Source organism: Hemicordylus capensis, chromosome 1, assembly GCF_027244095.1.
Source record: "Hemicordylus capensis ecotype Gifberg chromosome 1, rHemCap1.1.pri, whole genome shotgun sequence".
Classification (NCBI taxonomy): Eukaryota; Metazoa; Chordata; class Lepidosauria; order Squamata; family Cordylidae; genus Hemicordylus; species Hemicordylus capensis.
Genome location: NC_069657.1, coordinates 193,177,002 through 193,201,786, shown reverse-complemented (window position 1 = coordinate 193,201,786; position 24,785 = coordinate 193,177,002). Strand labels below are relative to the sequence as shown.

General features: G+C 44.0%; 1 protein-coding gene across 7 annotated transcripts in view; it reads right to left on the bottom strand.

The window, feature by feature from the left end:
• Positions 1-24,785, bottom strand: part of XIRP2 (xin actin binding repeat containing 2) — a 219,291-nt gene that overhangs the window by 60,662 nt on the left and 133,844 nt on the right. For 5 of the 7 annotated variants that reach the window (XM_053264596.1, XM_053264616.1, XM_053264609.1 and 2 more), the window contains one exon: positions 10,033-10,196. In XM_053264596.1, the coding sequence (XP_053120571.1) occupies positions 10,033-10,196 (164 nt within the window). Of the gene's footprint in view, positions 1-10,032; positions 10,197-24,785 lie in introns of those variants that run through there. The other 2 variants (XM_053264603.1, XM_053264642.1) reach the window with 2 other exon arrangements.

Below are 24,785 nucleotides of genomic sequence, written 5' to 3'. Positions count from 1 at the left end.
AGAAATTGAATTGAATTGCTTCAAACTGCAGTTTGGGCACATCGCTAGCAGGAATGGTAACCCTTTTGAGGGCATGAAGTCTGTGAAATTGTAGAATTCAATAGGTTCAGGAGGTTGTGTGCATGGACAGGTTTAAACATCGAGGTTTCCTAAATATATTAAAAACTACTTCTGAAGTGCTGAATCAGAATCGAAGCAGGCTGATTCAGGCAGATTTGCTTCAGCCCAATTCAGAGAGCTGCCATTTCAAGTCCAAATTAAAGCAAATCCAAATTGGCCCACTTTGATTCAGATCCAGTTTTGCTTCTGAAGCATTAAGAACATAGGAATAGCCCTGCTGGATCAGGCCCATGGCTATCAGGTCCAGCATCCTGTTTCACTCAGTGGTCCACCAGATAACTCTGGGAAACCCACAGGCAAGAGGTGAGGGCATTGTTCCCCTGCAACTGGTATTTAGAGGCATCTTGCCTCTGAGGCTGGAGGTGGCCTATAGCCACCAACTAGTACCCATTGATGGACCTGTCCTCCATGAATCTGTCCAAGGCCCTTTTAAAACCATCCAAGCTAGTGGTCATCACCACATCCCGCGACAGAGAATTCCAAAGATTAATTATGTGCTGTGTGAAAAAGTACTTCCTGCCATCAATCCTAAGTTTCCTGGCCTTTAGTTTCATGGGATGCAGGGGCGTAACTATAATAGGGCAAGGGGAGACAGTTATCTGGGCACCCACTGCTGGGGGGGGGGCAGAAGCAAGTCACATGACTGACTTCCCCAGCCATGCACCTGCCCAGGCTTCCTTCAGTTGTATTCATCCTCCGAAACTGATGTGTTAAGATCTAGAGCTACCAGAACAGCATGTCTTTCTCTAGTACCATTAAATGACTTGCTATGCTTTTTGTTACCATTATTCAGCCTCATTTAAGATTTCTTTACTTCATGAGCTGAGTGGGGGGTGGGGGGCATTTTAAAATCTTGTCTCTGGGCCCACTGAGAGAGGGATAACAAATTTCTCTATCCACCCTCTCTACTCCATGCATAGTTTTATACATCTCTATCATGTCTTGCTATAGCTGCCTCTTTTCCAAACTAAAAAGCCTCAGGTATCAGATGCTGTAGCCTTGCCTCATAAGGAAGGTGCTCTAAGCCCCTGATCATCTTGGTTGCCCTCTTTTGCAACTTTTCCAGTTCTACAATGTCTTTCTTAAGATATGGTGACCAGAACTGTATGCAGTACTCCAAATGTGGCTGTACCATAGATTTGGTGCAGTCAATCTCTAATATTAAATTTAATATAATGTAAAAAATATTAGCATTTTATTTTCAAACCTTTTCTTAATGATTCCTAGCATGGAATTTGCCTTTTCCCCCACAGCTGCTGAACACTGAGTCAACACTTTCAACAAGCTGTCCACCATAGGATCCCTCTCCTGGTCAATTACTGACAGCTTAGATCCCATCAGTGTATATGTGAAGTTGGGGTTTTTTACCCCAATATGCATCACTCTACACTTCCTTACATTGAACCGCATTTGTCATGTGGTTCAATGTGTCATCCCCTACTAATTGAGCAAAGAGGCACCAGTTAAAAGTGGTGATTCTCTTTATTTAGCAGGGAGAGACCAACTGTCCCTATCCATCTGCCAGCACAGCATCCTTCCAATGGCTGTTGCCACTGTCTGCCATATTTTTCTTTTTTAGATTGTGAGCCCTTTGGGGACAGGGAGCCATTTTTATTTATCTATTTATATTTATGTAAACTGCTTTAGAAACATTTTGTTGAAAAGTGGTAGATAAATATTCTTCATATTTGTATTCATTTTGTCACCCACTCACCCAGTTTGGAGAGATCCTTTTGAAGCTCCTCACAATCTTTTTGATTCCACTACCCTAAATAGTTTAGTGTCATCTGCAAATCTGGCCACTTTGCTGGTTATCCCAACTTCTAGATCATTTATGAACAAATTAATGAGCATGGTCCCAGTACAGATCCCTGGGGGACCCCACTTCTTATTTCCCTCTATTGTGAAAACTGTCCATTTATTCCTACCCTCCATTTCTTGTTTCATTGCAGAGCCCTACTAAATACAATGCAAAAGTAATTTCGTAATGCTTCATATGAATTACCTGGGAAGTGAGTTGTGCCATTCCTAATCTCCACACCTGGATAACCTGATATAACATCTGCAAGAATCCTGTCCCCTCTCGCTGCCAATTCTCAGGCTGTTTCCTGCTTTTCACTTCTCTTCAGGAATCAAAGTCACAACATTGTTTCTCTTTACAGGAATGTCAGGGAAAGTTGAGATGTTTGTTTTTCTGTGCCCTACTCCTAGACTAGTCTAATGTTGTTCCTTTCACAATGGTGTTTCCACACCAGGGTGCTAACTAGCCAAAGTGCTAGGATCTGACATATATCTAGAAGTACTACAGCAACTAGCAAGTCAGTGGGGAATGTAATTTTCTTGAAATGTCTAAGTCATTTTGGATAGTGAGTACATATATCTGAGGAGCAACAAGGCATGTCCTAACAAAACAGCATTGCTTTCCAAAGGATGCAAAAGACATGAAGTTATGTTTGAAGATCTATGTTTTGGCAGAACAAATGTGAAAAGCCAGTTATATTAGCAAGCGGCCATTTCATGCATGCCTAGCACAAGCCAGTGGATTTTCAGTGATTTGTAGTGGGCAATTTTAGTCCGACACTCGTTAAACTCTATGTTGAATGTTGCTTGTATAAAGGCCACTGGCAAATATCCACTGTCCTTCCGGGGATCCTGTTCAAGCAATACTAGCCCCATTTCAGTGTTAAGTTTGACTAAGCCTGGCGTCCTTAAATGGCACAGAACATTCAATATTCAGTGAATATATAATGCATAGGTGTCTAGAATTCTTAATATAGTTCTTCCATTTGGAGAAGGATTACAGGTTTCCCTTAAATTCAGTATTTTAATTATAGAAGAACTGAAAAAAACTAGTAGAATCTTCTCCCAACAGAAAAAGGTGCAGAAAATATGAAACATCAGCTAACCACCAACCAACCAGCATTAAGGACAAGCAAGTTAAATTCACACTTTCAAAGTAAAAGCCAACATATGAGGGGTGGTAGCTAAGACTGGCTTATTGATTGAGAACTCTTGATGAACTGCAGTATAGAAATATTTGTAGTAGTAATAGTCAGTTTCCATTATTAGATAATTGCCTGTGGTGCTTAGTGCTGCAGCAGCTGCTCAAGAAAAGCCCCCGCCTGAGGCAAGGTGAATTTTGCCACCTTGCCTCACCTTGCCTGAGGAGGCCACCCCTGCCTTGCCACACCCTGCACACACAGTGCTGAAGTGCACTGACCCTGCCTGTCTCCCTTCTTGTGCCCCCACCCCCACCCCCAGTATGCTCTGTCTACCTGCCAGTTGGTTGCTCTCCGAGCACCAATCTGCATTCCACTTCACCCCACTCCCATCGGGCTTCTTACCACTGTGCTGTTGCTCCAACAAACATTGCCTTCTGTCAGAGAGGAGCTGGCTGGCTCACCTGCCCACGGCCTTCGCTCTCTGGCTGCTGCCCCCCCCCAGCACAGAGATGAAGTGGCCAAGTGCAGTGCTGCTGGGGTGCCATGGCAGTGAGACAGCTGTGGGTCATGGCAATGGCTTCTGGACTAGCAGTGTGGTGGCAGTGAAGGACCCCAGTGGTGGCAAAGCGGTACGCTTGCTGCTCCTAGAGTGCTAGTGAGCAAGAAACCAGTGGGTAGGCAGGGCATGCCTGGGAGGAGGGCGAGAGGCAAGAGGGGTGGTGTCAGTGTGCTGCAGCAGGGGGCAGGTCTGGGGCAAGGTATGTGGCAAAGCATGCCCTGGAAGGAGAGGAATGCGGGAAGAAGTAAGAAAAGGGGTGACGGCAGCAGAGAGGGGCAGAGGCAGCAACTGCAGACCGGCTGCAGGCAGATGCGATGGTGCCATGCGGCTGGGTGCCCATACTTGCTGCCCTGTGGAACATTCCTGTCTGAGGTGGTCAGCTCAGCTTTATTCAGCACCCCTGGTTAGGAGGCTATAATAAGTGGTGGCTGATCACATGACAGCTGATTATAGCAGTTTCACCTTTCCAGTACCAAGTGAAAACCACAAGCACCACGTGAATATTGTATTGTGTGAGGCCACACTGAGAACAGAGATGTGAATAAGTTTGGCTTATTTAAACACAAAAGGCCTGCTTTTCATATGTAGACAGCCGCCGCCTATGCAGCAGTGTGTGTTGCATTCAGGGGCATTTGTGTGCAGGGGCAGGGGCAGAACATAGCGCTCAGTCGCCACCATGTGATAAGCAGTGACCGAGCAGGAAAGGAGGTCCATTCCCTTACCTGTGGCTGTGGTTGGGAAGAAGCAAACACAGCACCATACAGGTATACAGTTGGTAAATGAAACCCCGCACTGCACAAAGCAGGGTCTTCCTACGGTTCCCTTTCCCCCATTCCTCAGCCACCATTCAGTGGTAGTTGGGTACTGCAATACATATCATGGGCTGCTGCTGAATGTAGGCCTAGATTGCAAAACAGCACCTCGTGGACACTCTGCTGTGCCCTATGGGCACCACTGATCTAATGCATCTAGAATTTGGAAACCAAAAACAAGGATCCTACTAACTAAAAGTCTAAGCAAGTAGATAATAAAATGCATCACCTTAAACCTTACAATTACCATGCTGTAATTCAAAGCTGTCAGCAATAGACATGTTGCACCTATATTCTAACTCTTGAATTCTAGAACTAGTAATTAAAGTTGTCAGAAGAATTTAGGTTGATTAATTATTCGACTTTTCATTGATTTATTAAATTTGAATATTAACAAAACCTATGTTTTTGAAAGAAGTGTAAGAAAGCTTTTGTTTATTTAAATGTAAGTCATCACTCATTGTTAGTAAGAACGGCCATTTTTAATATTTTCTTTTTCATTCCACATTCAGAAACTCACCAGAAACAAAATACCAGAAACAAAAACCTATGGAATTTACTCACAGGCCTTACTAAAATTTGCCTTGGATTAAAATTGACTCAGTGATAAATCAAATGAAGCCTCAGTTGGCACTCTTGATAAACAAAACATGTTAAATATAATAGTGTGACTACTCTAATGGTATTCTCAGTATGGGGCCAAAATTATATGTTGGAAAACTGTGAGAAACAGGGAAATATATGCTGCTGGGTTTGCTTTTTGAACTTAGACACAAGAACACACACAAAAAATTGCCCTTCATGGCTTCATAACTTTTGTTGTCAGCCATATGGATAGCTGTTCCTTAACTGCACTGGAAGAGTTCAAGTGCACTGACATTTCTCACATAGATGTAGTAAAAGATTGAGAGGCACATCATTTATTTATTTTATAAATGCAGTGCAGAAAGTACTGTTTATGTACTCTCTTTGGGCATGTTCTACCACCTGCAGCATCTCTTTTAGAAAGTCTAAACTGTGGTATTTTGAAGACTAGGTTATTGTACACTGCAGAGAGAGAGGGGAGGGTGTGGGGAGGGGGCAAATGGAGGTTGATTTTGCATAGGGGAGCGGGGAGGACTAAACATCAGATACATCCTCCCCAGTCCTACACTCAAGACTGCACAGAGCAGCTATGTTCAAGCCTAGGACAGCTGCTTTTTGCTTTAAAACTTTTTTTCAGGGAGAATCTGGTAACAGCAATTTATAGCTATAATCCTTTGTATAGTTAGGCTGCTTGAATTCAACTGAAATCCATTTCCCCTGATACATAATCTATGTTTGTAAAGAAAAGCAATAACTGAATGGTGCAAAGGGTGAGAGACAGGTGGGAAAGGAGTGCTTAACCATTGCCCTGCCAGTCATTGTTCTTAGGAAAATGGTCCCTTTCTAGTTGTTGTTGTTAATAATAATAATAATAATAATAATAATAATTATTATTATTATTATTATTATTATTATTATTATTATTATTTCTTGTTTACACAGTCAGAAAGGTGTTATTGACTGGTTTGTTTTATCCAGACATCGAGTCCTTCCCAAGGACCTGGGATGGCTGAATTTTATCATCAATACTGTTGGTTATTATAGATATCGTCGCAGAATATAGGCTGTTCCCAGTAAAGCTGCTTTTTGTCATTGGCTGATGGTGATTTCTGTGGCCCCTATGGTGTTGAGCTGCTCTTCAAGGTCTTTTGGAACTGCACCCAGGGTGCCAATGACCACTGGGATTATTTGGGTCTTTTTCTGCCACAGCCTTTCCATTTCAATTTGTAGATCTTGGTATTTGGTGATTTTTTTCTATTTCTTTTTCTTCTATTCTGCTATCCCCTGGTATTGCTGTGTCGATTATTTAGACTTGTTTTTCTTTCTTCTCGACTACAGTGATATCTGGTGTATTGTGTGGCAGATGTTTGTCTGTTTGTAGTCGGAAGTCCCATAATATTTTTGCATCTTCATTTTCTACCACTTTTTCAATTTTATGGTCCCACCAATTTTTGGCTACAGGTAGCTTGTATTTTTTGCAGATGTTCCAGTGTATCATCCCTGCTACCTTGTCATGCCTTTGTTTGTAGTCAGTCTGTGCGATCTTTTGACAACAGCTGATTAGGTGGTCCACTGTTTCATCTGCTTCTTTACAAAGGCGGCACTTGCTGTTTGTGATTGACTTTTCGACTTTTGCTCTTATTGCATTTGTTCTTAGTGCCTGTTCTTGTGCAGCCAGTATTAAACCCTCTGTTTCTTTCTTCAAGTTGCCATTCTTAAGCCATTGCCAGGTCTTGGTGATGTCTGATTTTCCACTTATATTGTGCAAATATTGACCATGCAGGGGCTTATTTCTCGATTTTTCTGCTTGGTTCTTGACTTGTTCTTTCTTGTAGGCCTGCTTTGTTTCATTGGTGTTGAATAGTTTCGCGTTATTGACCATTTGAAGTCTATCTTCTTCACTTATTACTATTATTATCATCATCATCATCATCATCATCATCATCATCATTATTATTCAGTTTCTATACCACCCTTCCAAAAATGGCTCAGGCCAGTTTACACAGAGAAATAATAAATGAATAAGATGGATCCCTGTCCCCAAAGGGCTCACAAAGTTGCTTTTCTTCTTACAGGGGAAAAGAGATAGGGAGATTATTATAAGGAGAAAAGTAGCTGGGGTGGGCAATTATGAATGGGAGAATAGTCTGAACTAGCTGGCTCGGGCACAGAGCATCTGCGCCGCTAGTTCTTCCTTTTTTTCTCCCCCGGCCGCTGCTGCTTCCTTTCCCCCTCCTGGCATCTTGCTTGCATACTCTTGTGAGAGTTGCCACACACAGGATTAGCCACGGGTATGTCTTAGTGAATTATATATAGAGATTAAGGAATTAAGCAGCCTCCCTAATGATCCTTTTCTCAAGATTGCAGCTTCCTGTGGCTGCTTCTTGTTTAAAAAGCAACTAGTTAGGTGAAGTTATTTGGAAGCCAAAGGGGCGCTTCTCACGATCAACAAAAATCGGGCTAGCAGAGGCTAGCTCAATTTTTGTTGACCGTCAGAACCACCGGGATCGCAGTCGAGCCCAGTGGTTCTGGAGCAGCAAACCCGCTCGAGAACCCCTTGTAAAATGCAGGTTTGCGGAGCGAGCACTCCTGCAAACCTGCTTTTTGCGATCGGGAGTAGCCACGGTGCGCCTTCGCGTCGCGCCTACTCATGAGTAGACCCCTGGCTGGGAGGCTTAAAATCAGCCTCCCGGCTCAGGGGTCTCGCCAGTATGCCCTGCGCGCTTGCGCAGGGCATACTGGGTCTTGTGGGGGCCGCGTGGCCCCCACTCCCCCCACTGGCTCCATCTCGGAGCTGGCCATCGTGTGGGCGGCCGATCCGGCTGCCCAGGGCTCCCTGCCCGCTCTTCTGCGGGTAGAGCGGGCTTAGTCCGCTCTCCCCGCAGTTCTTACAAAAGCAGGTATCACAGATCATGAGACCCACTTCAGTGGCTATTTGTGTAAGATTGTCCTTGGACAGTGGTATATAAGCATAAACTGTGATGGAAGTCTTTGAGAGTGGGGAGAATCGGAACTAGGTGCATTTGAACTGTGAACTCTCCCAGTTTGAAAAGCTTCACCCCAATACAAGCAAAACCCAGATACTTCCAAATTCCAAAAGGCTCATATTGGGGTTTATCCTCTTCTGCTGTTGCCAGTCAGTCCTCCCTCTGTTTATAGGTATCTATAGAGATTACAGTCGAATGCATTTTATTGCTTTATTTCACACACACTTTTAATTATTCTTAATATGGGTGACTCCCGTTGAGTAACAAAATGAGTTATTTCTACATACCTGTTAAATTTGTATGACTTTTATTTGCTTTAGCATTCACCAAGCAGGGACACATAGTTTTGAAAGTTTCATTATGCCAAATTCATTTTGTGTGTTTTGGGTGGGGATTCTCATGAGCAGCTAAGCAAAGATTAATTCCAGAGTAGGCGTTCTCCTGGGCCGAGTGGAAGTCAGCAGTTCTGAGCAGATAATAGGCACCCAAGAGGGTGCACAGCAGTGATCCTTCTGACTCAGGTAATTATCTTTGTAGAGAGCAATTTATTTTTCTGAGCTCTCCAGGAATTAGTTACACCTTCAGAGCAAGGCCCAAGGGTTTAGCTCCTAATCATATTTGTTATCCCCCAGCAGGGCCTACAATAAAGTTCTGCTAGTACTTCCAGTTTAGTACACGGCCAGTTCTAAGCTCCTTTCAGATATCACTACTGGGTTCCCTAACTCCAGAAGAGTCACATCTATTGCAGATTAAACGTTCTGGGGAGTGTTGCCTTTTTGTACATGCCAGGAGCAGAACTCTAAAGTGAAGCCATGGCCACCTTAGAATGATCACAGCCCCAATGGAGCCACTTCTGCAACTAAAGCAAGCAGGGCATGTGACAGATGGGTGATCAAGACATCGTGCTACTCTACTACTCTTCAGTCTACTACTCTGTCCTCTAGCCCTAAGGGCAGTGAGTAGCCGAGTCTGCTACTGGCTCGCCTGCCTTGCTGCTCAACCCCCTCACTGACCTCATCATCTTCCACTCCTCTACCTCTACCTTCTATTCCTCTACGGGGACCTGTTGGATGGGAAACCTGGGGCTTGTTGGATTAGATGCCAGCCTCAGCTTCCATTTTCATCACATGCTCTCTAGCCTGAATAACTGGATGTAGCTGAAGCTGCAGCCTGCTTTGCTACTGACCAACAGACTACATCATCTCCCAGCCGCCTACCTAGACCTTGTTGGAAGAGGCAAAGCCTAGCCTCAGCTTCCACTTCCATCACATCATCTTGGTACTGTCTTCACATTCTGTGTACAGTGCCGTGTACATGGATGGTGTTTTAAGTAAGTAAGTAAGTAAATAAATAAATACCCATTCCAATTTTGGTTGTGTGAAAGGCCTATCATGTATCAGGCATAGCTGATTATGAAGCTATTCTGACAATCGCTAGAAACCGGGCTAAGGGAGACCAGCCCAGTTTCTAGTAAACGTCAGAACCACCGGGCTTGTGGGCGAGCCCGGTGGGTCTACGGCAGCTAGCCCACCTAATTCCCCTTCCCCTTAAACCAGTTTAACGGAGTGAGTGCTCCGTTAACATGGTTTTCCTGATCATGAGATGCCATGGTGCAATTTTACACCATGGTGGCCCATGAGGAGACCCCTAACTGGGAGGCTCCAACAAGCCTCCCGGCCTCAGGGGTCTCCCCAGAATGCCCCGCACACTTGCGCGGGGTAACCTGGGACTTCCAGTGACCGGGAGGCCCCTGATCCCCGCAACCCCAAACTGCTCCAGGGTGAGTGCTCTGCTCGTGTGTGGGAAGCCCAGTCTCCCCGCACTAAGCCCGGTCTCCCCACACACCACCTTGAGGCACTTCACTTTGATCGTGTGAAGTGTCTCAGAGTCTTCATACAATGAGGCAGGCACGTCAATGAAAGACAAACTGCTTGAAAACTACCACTTGAAGTGATGGTATGAATTTGTAGGGCAAAGAACATCACCATGCTATAAAACTAATTTAACAGAAAGTGTGGATTTCTTACATTAGCAGAGGAGTTGCTGACCTCCATCTTGGACACTGCTGCCTGGTACATAGCCATCCTTTCCTTTAGTGGGACGACCTCTTGAAACTCCAAGGACACCTTCACACTCCGGTTAGTCCCGCCTTCTGAACGTCCACTTAAAGATTTTCGACTGACTGTAGAAGCTAAAAATAGGAACAGGATGTAAATTTAAAAATAAAATAAAGTCAGTAAGAAGTAAAATGGTTTGTATCACAGATAGTTCTGCTTACATTCTTGGGGGGTCCCCCCCAAGAGAATATTACAAATGACATTGCATAAATGCAATATGATTGTTATTAAGTACATAGTAGATTTAATAGATACATATTGGGGCAAAAAAGACCCCAACTTCACAAATATATTGATGTAGTCTGAGCTGCCAGTGACTGACCAGGAGAGAGATCTTGAGGCCGTGGTGGACAGCTCACTGAAAGTGTGAAAAAGGCTGTGAAAAAGGCCAATTCCATGCCAATGATCATAAGGAAGGAGACTGAAAATAGAAATGGTAATATTATAATGCCTTTATACAAATCTTTGGTGCGTCCACCTTGGAGTACTGCATAAAGTTCTGGTCACCGTATCTTAAGAAGGACATTGTAGAACTGGAAAAGGTGCAGAAGAGGGCAACCAAGATGATCAGGGGCCTAGAGCACCTTCCTTATGTGGCAAGGCCACAGCATCTGGGGCTTTTTCATTTGGAAAAGAAGCAACTACGCGGAGGCATGATAGAACTGTATAAAATTATGCATTGAGTAGAGAGAGTGGACAGAGAAATATTTCTCCCTCTAGAACCAGGGGTCATCCCATGAAACTGAAGGCCAGTAAATTTAGGACCAACAGAAGGAAGTACTTTTTCACATAGCACGTACTTAATCTATGGAATTCCCTACCACAGGATGTGATGATAGCCACTAGCTTGGATGGCTTTAAAGGGGGCTTAGACAAATTCATGGAGGTCTATCAATGGCTATTAGTTTGGTGGCTATAGGCCACCTCCAGCCTCAGAGGCAAGATGCCTCTAAATACCAGTTGAAGGATTGCAATAGCAACAGCAAGAGAGAGCATTGGGTTCTGATAGTAGGGGGGGGGGGTTGGGGAAAAGGTAAAAAAATGTTTTAAAACTGCTTGCTTGCCCATTTCTTTTGTGGATTGAGTGGTAGCTAGCACTAGTGAACAGAAAGAGCCCCAATATTTGGGTTATTTTGGGTTACTTTGGGTTATTTTTATGACCACCTGGTACCTATCTTTACAAAGTGAGAATACTGTGGATACTGCTTGTTAATACATTTATAAAGTAAAAGGTAAAGTGTGCCGTCAAGTCGATTTTGATTCCTGGCACCCACAGAGCCCTGTGGTTTTTCTTTGGTAGAATACAAAAGGGATTTACCACTGCCTCCACCCGTGCAGTATGAGATGATGCCTTTCAGCATCTTCCTATATCGCTGCTGCCTGATATAGGTGTTTCCCATAGTCTGGGAAACATACCAGTGGGGATTCGAACCGGCAACCATCTGCTTGCTAGGCAAGCATTTCCCTGCTGTGCCATTAGATGGCTTAATATATTTATGCTGTGATTTAAATTAATATAAAGATATAGAATATACATCTGCTTGGGGGGGGCTTTTTTTGTTCACCAGTATATTATTATTGAGACCCTAAAAGGTTTTGTACAGCCGTGGTAGGTAGCACCCATCATGCCCTACAACCCAACCCATTTTAGTGTCCCTAGGAGCTACCTATGGGAAACAACAGGGTATTTCGAGTTTCCTCATTGTTCCCTATGGCCCAAACACTCAAAACGTTTCGTTTCGTTTCATCAAAATAACTGGGTCAACTGCTGTTTTGATGAAGCATTCTGGCCATATGCATTTTGTTTCAAGTTCAGAATAAAATGCAAAATCAATTTTGTGTACATCCCTAGAAAAGGCATGTGTACTCTAGCCCAGCATCCTTTCTCACAGTAATCAGCTACGTGCTTCCAGAAAGTTCCAAAGAAGTGCAGCAAGGAAACCATTCCCACACAGCGTCAACAAACTATGATTGTCATGTAGACTACCCTTGAACACGGAGGTTCTACATGAGAGCTATGCTGCCTGTGAATATGGAGGTTTCATTTGTTAAGTATAGAAGTGAAGCTTCTATATTTACTAGTAGTTTGGCTCTCATGTAGAACCTCCATGTTCAAGAACAGTATATACCAGAATAATGATTTCTTGGTGCTCTGTGGGGATTTTTAAAAGGATTTCCTTGAGGTTCCTTCTTCGGAACTTCCTAGCATGGGGTCCTTGTCCCCAGTACTATACATTTTTACTCAGAAGTAAGCCCCAGAGAAATAAATGGGATTCTCCCCTTCTATGTTTTGCTGAGGGGCTGGAAGAAAAAGAGAGAGAGAACCCACATTCTTGCCTAAGATCAATGATGGTCCTGGTTCCTATGTGTGTTTACTCAGAAGTAAGCTCCAGTGGAATCAATTGACTTACTTTCTAGTAATTGATTCCAAGCTTTGCTGTGGGGCTTTGCTTCCTCCCTTTGGCGAGGGGTGAGAGAAAGGAGGCAGAGGAAGAAAACAAATGCCTATGAAAGGAAAGGAAGGTGGAGAAATGGTTGTTTAACTATACAAGTGCCAGAGTACTCATAGACTCTCCTTATCAGGCACCTATGTTTAGAACCAGTAAGTCACTTCCTAGAAATTGCCAAGACTTGCTCTTCTCAACTTTGGCTTCAGAATTCTCAGTGGGCTGACTCAGTTATGCTCTCAGCTTACTTTCCTGTAATTATTTTCCCTGTTATTATGGGGATTCCGAACAATAATTACTCAAAGATCAATCACCAGACTGATGTTTTTCAAACCAGCAAAATGCACCAGTCCAGTATGGACTTGAATTCAAAGCATAAAAAAATCAAAACATGTATTACCTGTGGTGAAAAAATATCACCAACACATCAAACCCCTTTTTTAGGAGTTTAAACATAAACTCCTGTATCTTAGCCATTTTGCAACAGATCTGCACCAAATTTGGAGAGTTTATGACTCTTGTCCCCTAGTTGATGTGTGCACAATTTCATTCAGATTGGATGGATACCTTTGATCTTATAAGCCATAGAATTCTCAGGGCTTATAATTGTGGAATGTTGAAAACACTCCTCATCTCAATTAGACTGCACCACTGTGCCAGTATAGCAATTTAAAAAAACAGTGGAAGACATGTGATCCATCCATCCTTCTCAAACTGACAAGAAATAAACAATATGCCTCTCACTCTACATCGTTCATTTGCTATTAATTATTTTGTCTGTGTTACTGTGATAAACCTTAGCAATAATTAATTATTTTGACTTTACTTTGAAGTAACACAAAATGAAGTGCTGGGAATGAAACACTGGAGAGTCACAGGTTGTTACTTTATTTCTGTAAAACTCCTTATAAAAATGCAAAACATACATTCTTTCCCCTATTAACTTTACAACCAGGTCAGCAATTTTCTTTGCAGCTCGCAATTAATGAAATTATTCCTGTCAAATAAGTGCATTTTCTTATCATAATATACTTTTTTATTTGCAGCTTCATGAGCTTAACCACCATTTTATTAAGCTCTTAACTGGATGACAAAGTAATCTTTTATCAGAAGAGAACAGAAAAAAACAGCATTTGTATATCTGACAAAATCACATTCTTATACATTATTTCTATGCCAGGTAATTTGTAACTTGATTTGTGTATTAATGCTGCTAAAAACTATACCACTGAAACAAATGCGATGGGGAAAAAACACATAACCAAGCTCAGGTTAGAATTAATATGCTGGAAATAAGAACTCAATTGATTCGTTTTCATGCAACTTGCACTCATTTCTAGAAGGCTTGAAGATGTGAAAGTTCATAGTGATTTATGCTCAATATTAATTTGCTTTAAATCCTTAAATTTTGTTTGCTGCTTACTCCTTCCACTTTCATCACAGTAAGGAGTGTGAAGCTGGGAAATGGTTAGGCTCTCTGTGTTTGATGACATTCCTGCTTTGTCTAGCAGAAGCTTCACAGTATTTCCAACCCCACTTAACCCAGATATTTTGGAGTTACGAATTAAATCTTTCCTTCATGTCTTAAATTACAAGTTTGTCACCTTCAGAGCTAGAGACATCTTTCAAGCCAAGGTTTTAAAGTACTCACGATTTCAAGCCCTCGGGCTTCAGAGAGTATGCCTATGAGCCAACATGGAGTTTCCCAATGCAGTATGAGTTGTCACTTGTGAGCGAGGAAGGTGAAGGGACAATTCATACTTACACATATGCTGAAAATCTGCTGACGCCTGTGAAACCACAGAGGAACCAAACTTTGCAGAGGTGTGAACTCTTTCTAGACAGCAAGGAGTTACAAACCAATGAGGTCTGCCAACTGCAATGGGCTTGTGCGTACCGTGCAACTTCTCACTGCATGCTATTTGCCTGCCTACACTACACTGCAAACTCCTTATGTTGGCTGCACCCACTGATAGTATCCAGTAAAAATTCTGGTGTGTTCACAATTTCACATCACCACGATGTCCCCCCAGAAGAACCTATGTAAATTAGAGGCCTCAGGATAGCAAACTCTGCTTAGTAATCCACTCACAAGGGAAGTTTGGTACTCATTAAATATTACTCCGAGAGAGTTGTTTAGCTATATCACAGTCAGGTGTGTGTTTTTTTAATTTACATTGCATAGTCTTTATTAAGTGGGTGTAATATAGCCTACATCAAACATTTGGCTGAGATAAAAATATATTATGCCAGTTACAAAATCCAAGGATGATTTGATATGATTGAGGTTTGAGGGGGAGGGTTGGTAAGGAACTGAAGTGTGGACAGGTTTTTCAGCACACACACAAAGGAATAATTGGGTAAGATGTGAGTCAAGCAGTTCAAATAGTGGTTGAATTAAGGCATTTTCTAACAACTGGTCATGACAGGGTCACCATAGGGAAGACAAAATGAGACAAGGAAAAAACATGCAGCATCAAGTAAGGCTGAGGTTGACCTGGAGGCAATTATTATTTACTTGATTTTTTAAAAATCCCACCTTTTTGTTAAAAAGATTTAGATGTGGCTTGAAAAATTAAACTATATAAAAACAAAACAAACAAGTTGTTCTGGTAGGAAAGTAAGAACTAATCTGCTTACTTTCTCTTCAGTATAATCTTAATTGATAATTACTATCATCACAAGTTAACCCACTTCAGCCTTAAATGTTTACACATCTGCCATCTTGAACTGGGGTGGATGACATCATCACAAATTGTGCCAATGAGGTGTCCTTATGTGTCACTCACTACAACTGTTCCAAATTTGGTTCAAATCAGATAGGTGGTTCAAACATTAGCCCACTTCCACCTCAAATGTTCATGCATCCACCATCTTGAATTGGGGTGGATGACATCATTACAAACTATGCCACTGAGGTGTCCCTATGTGTCACTCACTACAAGTGTAGCATATTTGGTTCGAATCGGTTAGGTGGTCCACAATTTAATTTAATTTTTAATTTATTTTTACATATATATCCTACTTTTTCTCCGAGGAGCTCAAGAGTGGTGCATATGATTATTTTTATCCTCACAACAACCCTGTGAGGTAAGTTAGGCTGAGAGATACGTGACTGACCCAGAGTCACCCAGTGAGTTTCATGGTTGAATGCGGATTCCAACTTGGCTCTTCCCAGTCCTAGTCCAACACTCTAACCATTATGCTATGCTGTTTTATAACTTAACTTATTTGTAAGTTATAACTTGTGTAAGTAACTTATAACTTAACTTATGTGTAGGTTAGCCCACTTACACAGTAAACATTCACACATCAATCATCTTGATTCAGAGTGGATGACACCATCATGAACTATGCCATTGAGACATCCCTATGTGTCCCTACAGCTGTAGTAGATTTGGTTCAAATGGGTTAGGTAGTTCACAAGTTAGCCCAGTTACACCTCAAACATTCATGCATCCACCATCCTGAATCAGAGTGCATGACATCATCACAAACTATGCCACTGAGGTGTCCCTATAACTGTACTCGATTTGGTTCATATTGGTCCATGCATTGTGAAGTTGATAGGGACACACACACACGGCTGGGTGAGCTCATAAGTTTACTTTTCTTAAGGAGGCAAATATTTTCCTTAACTAAAAAAGGCTCGAAACAACTGTACAGTATAAACCAATATGAGCGGGTTCAGGCATTAACAGCAGCAAGCAAGCTGGAGAAAAATACCAGCTTCTAGTGAGCACATGCTGCCAGTACTCCCACCGCCTCCATATCACTTGACCCCACCAATGCTGGTTGGAGAATGTGGGATCTCCTCTGCCACCAGACATTCACCCAGCATTTGTAACCTACATCTGAAGTTGGGCAGAAGAAGTCAGGTGGCAGAAGGGACCTGACATTCTCCACCCAACATTGGTGGGTTCAGACAACACGGAAGCAGCAACAGTACGAGAAGTGCGCTCACTGGGAACCAGCAGTTCTCGCTTACTTGCTTGCCATTGTTATGTCTCAACTTGCCTTATGCACAACTAAGCAAAGCAGCAGTATAAAAGCAGGTCTGGTTTCACTAGTAATCAAACATTACTTTAAAATTAATTGAGGTTGTCTGCTTCGTTCAAATTGCCTCCTTAGATTGTAGGGAGCATAATTCAGATGAACCCCCTATGATTCTTCAGACCAGAACAGTGGACCAAGAGGAGAAGCAAGGCATGCTCATCCACATACCTAATCACATATGGGTGGGGCTAGTTTGGATGTATTGTCTGGACCAGTGTTTCTCAAACTTTTTGGAGTCAAGGACCACTAAATTCTTCGTGCAGAGTTTCAAGGACTGCTACATTCTTCATGCGCAGTTTCCCGGACCAGCAGTTAGTAAAGGGGTTTCAAGTCTGTCTATCTATCTATCTGACTTCTATACTGCCCAAAACTTGCATCTCTGGGCAGTTTAGAATGAAAATAATATAAGCATTAAAATAATTAAATTTGGAATCTTTTGCAAACATGGAATATTAGGGGTTCTTAACCTTGGGTCCCTCAGTTAAACTCCCATAACCCACAACAACAATGGCATTTGGCCATTATGGCTGGGGATTATGGGAGTAGAAGTCCACCAACGTCTGGGTACCCAAGGTTGAGAACCCCTGAATCTAAAAGCCTGGGTGAACAAATTTGTCTCCAGTATGTCTTCAGTATGTGCAGGGTGGTGGTGGAGGTGCTTCTGATTACTCAGTGGAGAGGGGATGTTGGGCCATTAGAAAAATTCAAAAGCTACATGGGGCCAATGAAAACAACATACAAGCAAGCCCCACTGATGCAAGAGGGAAACAGCGTTCCCTCTCAAGGCGCCTCGACCACAACAAGCAGCTGAGTTTCAACCAACCAACCTTTGGCTGCAAACAATGAGCATGCAAGAACCAGCAGCCCTTCAAGTGGCGCCCACTGCCATACCTTTTCCTCCATGCCCCCGCACCGCATACAGTTTGAAGCTGTAAAGATAGGGAATAAGATAGCTGTAGGAAGATCTCAGCAGCACGTGGAGGCAAGGCACAAGAAGGGTCCCATGCCTCCGTGATACTCTTCCTCTTCCGTGCCATGTGCAAAATTGAGGAAGTGAGTGCCTTGATTTCAGTTGGGGGGGGGTTTGACTCCCAGTCAGGGACCGGCACTCAACCCTTCGGGGACCGGCAGCGGTCCAGGGACCGGTGGTTGAGAAACACTGGTCTGGACTGCCTCAAAGCTGTCGGGCATTTCAGTCATATAACTCCCACATTACAATTTATTTGGCCTGAAGTCAATCAGTGTCAGAAGCTTCACTACCAGAAGGGTGAAGTATAAGGGCTGCCTTGGTACCACTTTCTTTACACATTGTCTAATCTGTCCACACACAATTAGCACAATATTTGATATTCTGATTCCCTCTGGAAAAAGAGCAATGTTTTTGTAAGAGCCATATTTTTTAGCCTGTTAATTCGCAGAGAATAATCTACTGGATTCTGTACCTAGTCCCAGAATATATGTATTTATTGTTTTCAATCCCACTTGTGAATCTTCCAATAGCCAATGATAGCTGGAGACACCACTTGTTTTTAGGAGAAAATGGTTTGAGAGAAGTATCTCTTCCCATGGTACACACACACAGTTTTTTTGTCCCACTGTCACCTGGTTGCAATACAAAAACACCTTCAAAAAAAGCTTACTGGAAGGGAAAGTGGAATGTGTGCATATACACCCTACAAACACGTACCACCTTTCAAATCACTTTCAAACCCTCTGGGAAGAAAAATAGTCTCTCTCTTACAACGTGTTTGTGAAGTCAACAGGACATGTCTTTCGAATCAGATGTTCAGAACAGGGCTTTCAACCAGTGTACAAGGGGTACATCACAGGATGGCAGGTGTTACTTGGTCCCACTGCCCTCGAGACTCCATGGTACAGCTCTGACTGGGCAGACCCCAGCAGGAGTAGATGTGGCCAGGGTGACAGTGTGCACCAGTAGCAAGGGGAAGCTGTGCAGTGGCCCAGCCCCTCAAAAGAAACAGGTAGGGTAGCGGAGTGCAGAGCGGAGGAGGGTTATGCTGCCCATTTCGGTGTACAGCAGCCATTCCTGGCGGTGGGATTCACAAAAATGGGACCCACAAAGGTAGCAACCAGAAATGAAGAAAATTTGTGCTTGCCACAACAACAAAAGGATGAAAAGACTTGGTTTCTAAGCGACCATTCTCCAGGTTTTGCTTTCATATTTAAAATAGCTTGAAGATATTTCCTCTTTTTTGGAGCAAGAGGATAGAAAGTAATCAGGGTTCAAGCCAGACAATGCTTTTTAAGTGAACCACTAAGCCAGACAATGCTTTTTAAGGTACCACTAAGTCCAGGAGGATGCCAGCATGGCTAACGGGTACCATCAAGGAAGCCATAAAAGGGAAGAAGACTTCCTTCCGAAACTGGAAGGCCTGTCCAAACGAAAAGAACAGAAAGGAACACAAACTCTGGCAAAAGAAATGCAAGGTGACAATAAGGGAGGCAAAAAGAGAGTTTGAGGGACATTTAGCCAAAAGTATCAAGGGGAATAACAAAAACTTCTTTAAGTACATCAGAAGCAGGAAACCTGCCAGGGAGGCGGTTGGGCCATTAGACAATGAGGGAGTGAAAGGGATTATTAAGGAGGATATGGAGGTTGCAGAGAAACTGAATGAGTTCTTTGCGTCTGTCTTCACGGCACAGTATACTGAGCATATACCTGTTCCTGAACCAGGCTCTTTAGGGATGGAGGCTAGAGAGCTGAGTCTGATAGAAGTGACAAGGGATGATGTTCTAAACTGTCTGGAAAAACTGAAAGCAAACAAATCACCAGGGCCGGATGGCATCCATCCAAGAGTCCTCAAAGAACTCAAATGTGAAACTGCCGACCTCCTTGCTAAAATATTGAACTTATCCCTGAAATCGGGCTCTGTACCAGAGGACTGGAGAGTAGCAAATGTAACACCGATTTTCAAGAAGGGATCCAGGGGCGATCCGGGAAATTACAGGCCGATTAGCCTAACGTCCGTTCCAGGCAAATTGATGGAAAGCATCCTCAAGGATAAAATTGTAAAGCACCTAGAAGAACAGGCCCTGCTGGGAGTGAGCCAGCATGGCTTCCGCAAAGGTAAATCTTGCCTCACCAACCTTTTGGACTTCTTTGAGAGTGTCAACAAGTATGTGGATAAAGGTGATCCAGTTGACATAGTCTACCTGGACTTCCAAAAAGCTTTTGACAAAGTTCCTCATCAGAGACTCCTGAGGAAACTTAGCTGTCATGGAATAAAGGGACAAGTACATGTGTGGATTGCTAACTGGTTGAAAGACAGAAAACAGAGGGTAGGTATAAATGGAGAGTTTTCACAATGGAGGGAAGTAAGAAGTGGGGTCCCCCAGGGATCTGTACTGGGACCAGTGCTTTTTAATTTATTCATAAATGATCTAGAAGCAGGGGTAAGCAGCGATGTGGCCAAATTTGCAGATGATACCAAACTCTTCCGGGTAGTGAAATCCAAAACGGATTGTGAGCAGCTCCAAAAGGATCTCTCCAAACTGGGGGAGTGGGCGACAAAATGGCAAATGCGTTTCAATGTTAGCAAGTGTAAAATGATGCACATTGGGACGAAAAACCCCAACTTCAAGTATATGCTGATGGGATCTGAGCTGTCGGTGATGGACCAGGAAAGGGATCTTGGGGTTGTGGTTGACAGCTCGTTGAAAGTGTCTATTCAATGTGCGGCAGCTGTGAAAAATGCTATTCCATGTGCGGCAGCATGCTAGGGATCATTAGGAAGGGGATTGAAAATAAAACGGATAACATTATAATGCCCTTATACAAAACTATGATGTGACCACACTTGGAGTACTGCATACAATTCTGGTCACCACATCTTAAAAAGGACATTGTTGAACTGGAGAAGGTACAGAAGAGGGCAACCAAGATGATCAGGGGCCTAGAGCACCTTTCTTACGAGGCAAGACTACAACACCTGGGGCTTTTTAGTTTAGAAAAAAGACGACTGCGGGGAGACATGATAGAGGTCTATAAAATCATGCATGGCGTGGAGAAAGTGGAGAGAGAGAGATTCCTTTCCCTCTCATACAACAGTAGAACAAGGGGTCACTCCATGAAATTGATTGCCAGGAGGTCTAGGACCAACAAATGGAAGTACTTTTTCACACAACGCGTGATCCACTTGTGGGACTCTCTGCCACAGGATGTGGTGATGGCCAACAACCTGGATGGCTTTAAGAGGGGTTTGGATGACTTCATGGAGGAGAGGTCTATCAATGACTACTAGTCAGAGGGCTGTGGGCCACCTCCAGCCTCAAGGGTGTACCTCTGAGTACCAGTTGCAGGGGAGTAATGGCAGGAGAGAGGGCACGCCCTCAACTCCTGCCTGTGGCTTCCAGCGGCATCTGGTGGGTCACTGTGCGAAACAGGATGCTGGACTAGATGGGCCTTGAGCCTGATCCAGCAGGGATGTTCTTATGTTCTTATGTTAACCAAATATAGTTCCCCATCATTCCCAAACAGTCATATCATCTCAACCATCCCAAAACAGTTATTTAAAGAACAGTGAATTTTGATGCTTGCTATGACTTAGTGGATATGTATTTAACATTTGACTGTTAAACAAAGTTTTGATTCGACACTGCATCTTTGATGCAGTGTAGAATCAGCAACACAAGAGAAAGATAATTAGCATAGAGTCTGAACTAAAATCAATGGGCTTAAGTGTGCTTAACTCTGTGATGGACTGTGGACAGTATGATTAATGATTTGTGCTGACATAATTCAACCAAGAGAAGCAGCATCAAATGCAGTACCGAAATACAAAACAACTGTGTGTTTGGAAAGTGTATGGCAGGAAACCAAAAAGCAGACCACATACAAGAACAGTTTTTGGAATCTTGGCATCACTCAGTGTCCCTGACACAATATTCATGTTGGAAAAAGTACCCAGTAGGTTGTTTTCTTCTATATTGTTTTCATTGATGGAGTAATTGCTCCCTATTGATCCATTTAAAGATTTTTGCAGCCTTTGACAGTGTTAATCATGAGGTGCTGTTGGTGATATAACTGGGAGAACTGATAGGCATTCATGGGACCATTATTGAACAATTCCATTCATTTATAGCAAGGATATCCAAAAATGATGATAAGGGATGATTGCTCATCATGAACTTTCCCAGATGTCAAGCTTTACTGTGGGAGAAAGTAGCTGAAGTTAATGCGAGTTGGGATGAGAGCAGACACAGTGCCTTTATGCAGAGGCGTATCTAGAGAAAATAGCGCCTAGGGCAAGCATTGAAATTGCACCCCCTGTCCAAACATCTGACACTCATCTTTCAGATAAATTTACCATAATATCAGCTGAAAAATACAAGTCTGAAGGTCACATACAAGTCACATATCTGAATATGTGTACAGTGACTTATATTATATTAATTTTTTTAAAAAGTTTTTTACCTGTAGCCCCTTCGGGGGGGCTTCCTAAAGGTCATGGGGGTCTTCAAAGGTTCCCCCTTCCCCCTGCTGGCCTCTAGGGCCTCACAGGGACCATTTGAGCATGTGCGGTGGCCATTTTAAAAAATATATATATATATTTTAATGGCAGCTGAAAACAAAATGGCCACCACGCATGCTCAAATGGCCTCTGTGAGGCCTGGTATGGCCTAGGGCCTCACAGAGGCCATTTGAGCATGCACGGTGGCCATTTTGTTTTCAGCAGGCTTTTTTTTAAAAAAAATAAATTTAAGAAATGGCGCCCCCCTTCAAGTGGCTCCCGGGGCACGAGCCCTGCCTGCCCCACCCTAGATACGCCCTGCCTTTATAGGCATTCAAGCACTTAAATTGGAGAAAATCTGGGCCATTTACATTGCTGCCACCACCCCCACCCCCTCCCCCCTTCTGCTTCCCTCTTCCTCCTGCTCTTCATCTCGCCTCCTCTGCCCAGCTCCCTCCAGCCTCTCACAAGCAGCCGGGCAGCTCAGAAGGAACCCTGTGCAGCTTCTCATCTTGCCAACCTGCCAATGAGACAGGCAGTGGGGCAGTGTAGCTTCTCTCTTGCGCGAGAAGGGGGAATCTGTGCAGCCTCTCTTACTCTGCAGGTAGGACGGTGGCGGGGTGGAGAGCAGCCTTTTTCTGAGCTTCTGGGGCAGAGCACAGTTGCAACTGTGCTCATCTAGCCAGCATTCTGCAAGATGAGAGGCTGCACAGATTTTCCCTTCCTCACCAGATACCCTTAGGGAAGCCCTATGATTCCCTAGTAGAAGAGCAGGCGGGGTGTAATTCATGGGGGTGGGCAGGGCAGCTCATCCCTATCCCTGTCAGCCTACCTCAGAGTACCCAGGGCTGAAGGCAGCCCAGTTCGCGCCTTCTTTGGCCTCTAGTCATGGTCCGGGCCTCGAGTCATGCAAACAATCTCTGTGCATGCATGGAAGTCACTAACATGGTCTCCACATGTTCGCAGAGGCCTGAACCAGGCCCAAAAAGGCCCATATTGGGCCACCACCAGCCTGGGATCCTTTGGGGGAGGCCTGTGTGTGTGGGGAGCCGCCAACCCCACTGCCCCCGTGGCTGCTGCTGCCCCCACCACCCCCTGTGACCGCCACCAACACTCATATGTAGTAAATTACTCCCTTCCTGCCTGCTCTTCTACATTTAGGGAAGCCCCCTTACCCTTTATTGGTAAAGGGGAAGCCTCATTGGATTCCCCTATACCAGTAGAGCTGTGAGCCAGTTCAAGCTGACAGGAAACCTGGTCAGATTTGAGACAAACCGAAAAACCCAGTTTGGGGCACATCCCTACCTCCTAGAGCCACATATTTAAAATTCAGTAATACCAAAACCTTAGGTTTGAGAGGAGATGATTTACATTTTCATGCATGCTCTAAAAAGAATGGAAATTGCAAGTTAAGTTGCCTGTCTTTACTTCCACATCATGTAAGCGGTAAAGACTTGGTACAGTCTGGTATATGATAACTGCTCTAGAAATGAGACTCCATTCATCAGGGGCATGTCTAGGAAGTGACAGGGGAAAATGCATCTGTTAAATGCCTACCTGGATGCATTCCTCCCCAGCCCAATGTCCAACTGAAAGACCAAGGCAAAGATGGGTGTATGTTGCCTCATTTTAAAAAGCCATGATCATATTCCAGACTGTACAAAGTAGGGGTGTGCATGGAACTGCCAGCAGCGGGTCGGTTCAAATTTGAACTGAATCAAAGTCTGATGCTGCTTTAGCAGTGCAGTCGGATCAGTTGCTCCAGCCCGTGCTGCCCAAGACAGTATGGGCTGATCTCCCTTCCAAACGGGGCCCCGTGGCCCCATTTGGGAGGGTGACCATGCCCCCGCATATGACATCAGATGCGGGGGCGTGACTAGCTGGCCCACTGTGTCTGATGCCAGACACAGGGGGCGGGGCCAGGGCCCGCAAATGCATACAGGCTGCCGCCAGCCTCCCTATGCTGCTGCCCCACTTATTAAAGCCAGTGGGGGGGGGGGTGAGGCTGGCTACAAGCAATAATAATAATAATAATAATAATAATAATAATAATAATAATAATAATAATAATAAATTCCAAGCAGCACCCAGTTAAGCCACTGGTGCTCCTGGTATTATATATATGCAAAGCAGTTGTTGCAACTGCAGTTAAAAGGTGTGAGAGATATACAAAACACTCTCTGTCTCTCTCTCTACTCACTGCTGGGCGAGGCAGGGAGGCAGGCCCAGACCACAGTCTCTGCTCTCATCTCAGGGCTGCTGCAGCCTCTCTCTCTCTCCCTCCGATCTTCTCTCCTCTCCTAAGCACAAAAGGAGAGGATCTCTCTGCCTCCAAGAAACCCCTTAAATACATTTTGAAACTGCCCCCTTTGGCCTCCTGTCTCTCAGCCAATGGGGGCACAGTTGCCAACACCAACACCTGATTTGAAAGACAACAAGCCAACCAAGAAGCAAGGAGATCTCAATCCAATCAGAAGCCAGTGCCAGAAAACCAATTAGCGACTGAAAAACACATAAACAAAATGGTGTCTCCAATGTGAATCCCGAGCGGTGGGCGGGGGTGGGGTTGTGTGCCCGACCTGAGAAGCAGGCACGCCAGCGCCATCTTGTCCCCCTCCACGTGGCCACGCCAGTAAGGAGAGGGGGCAGGGGGAAGGAGATAGCCTCCTCACAGGCAGTCTCTTTGCTG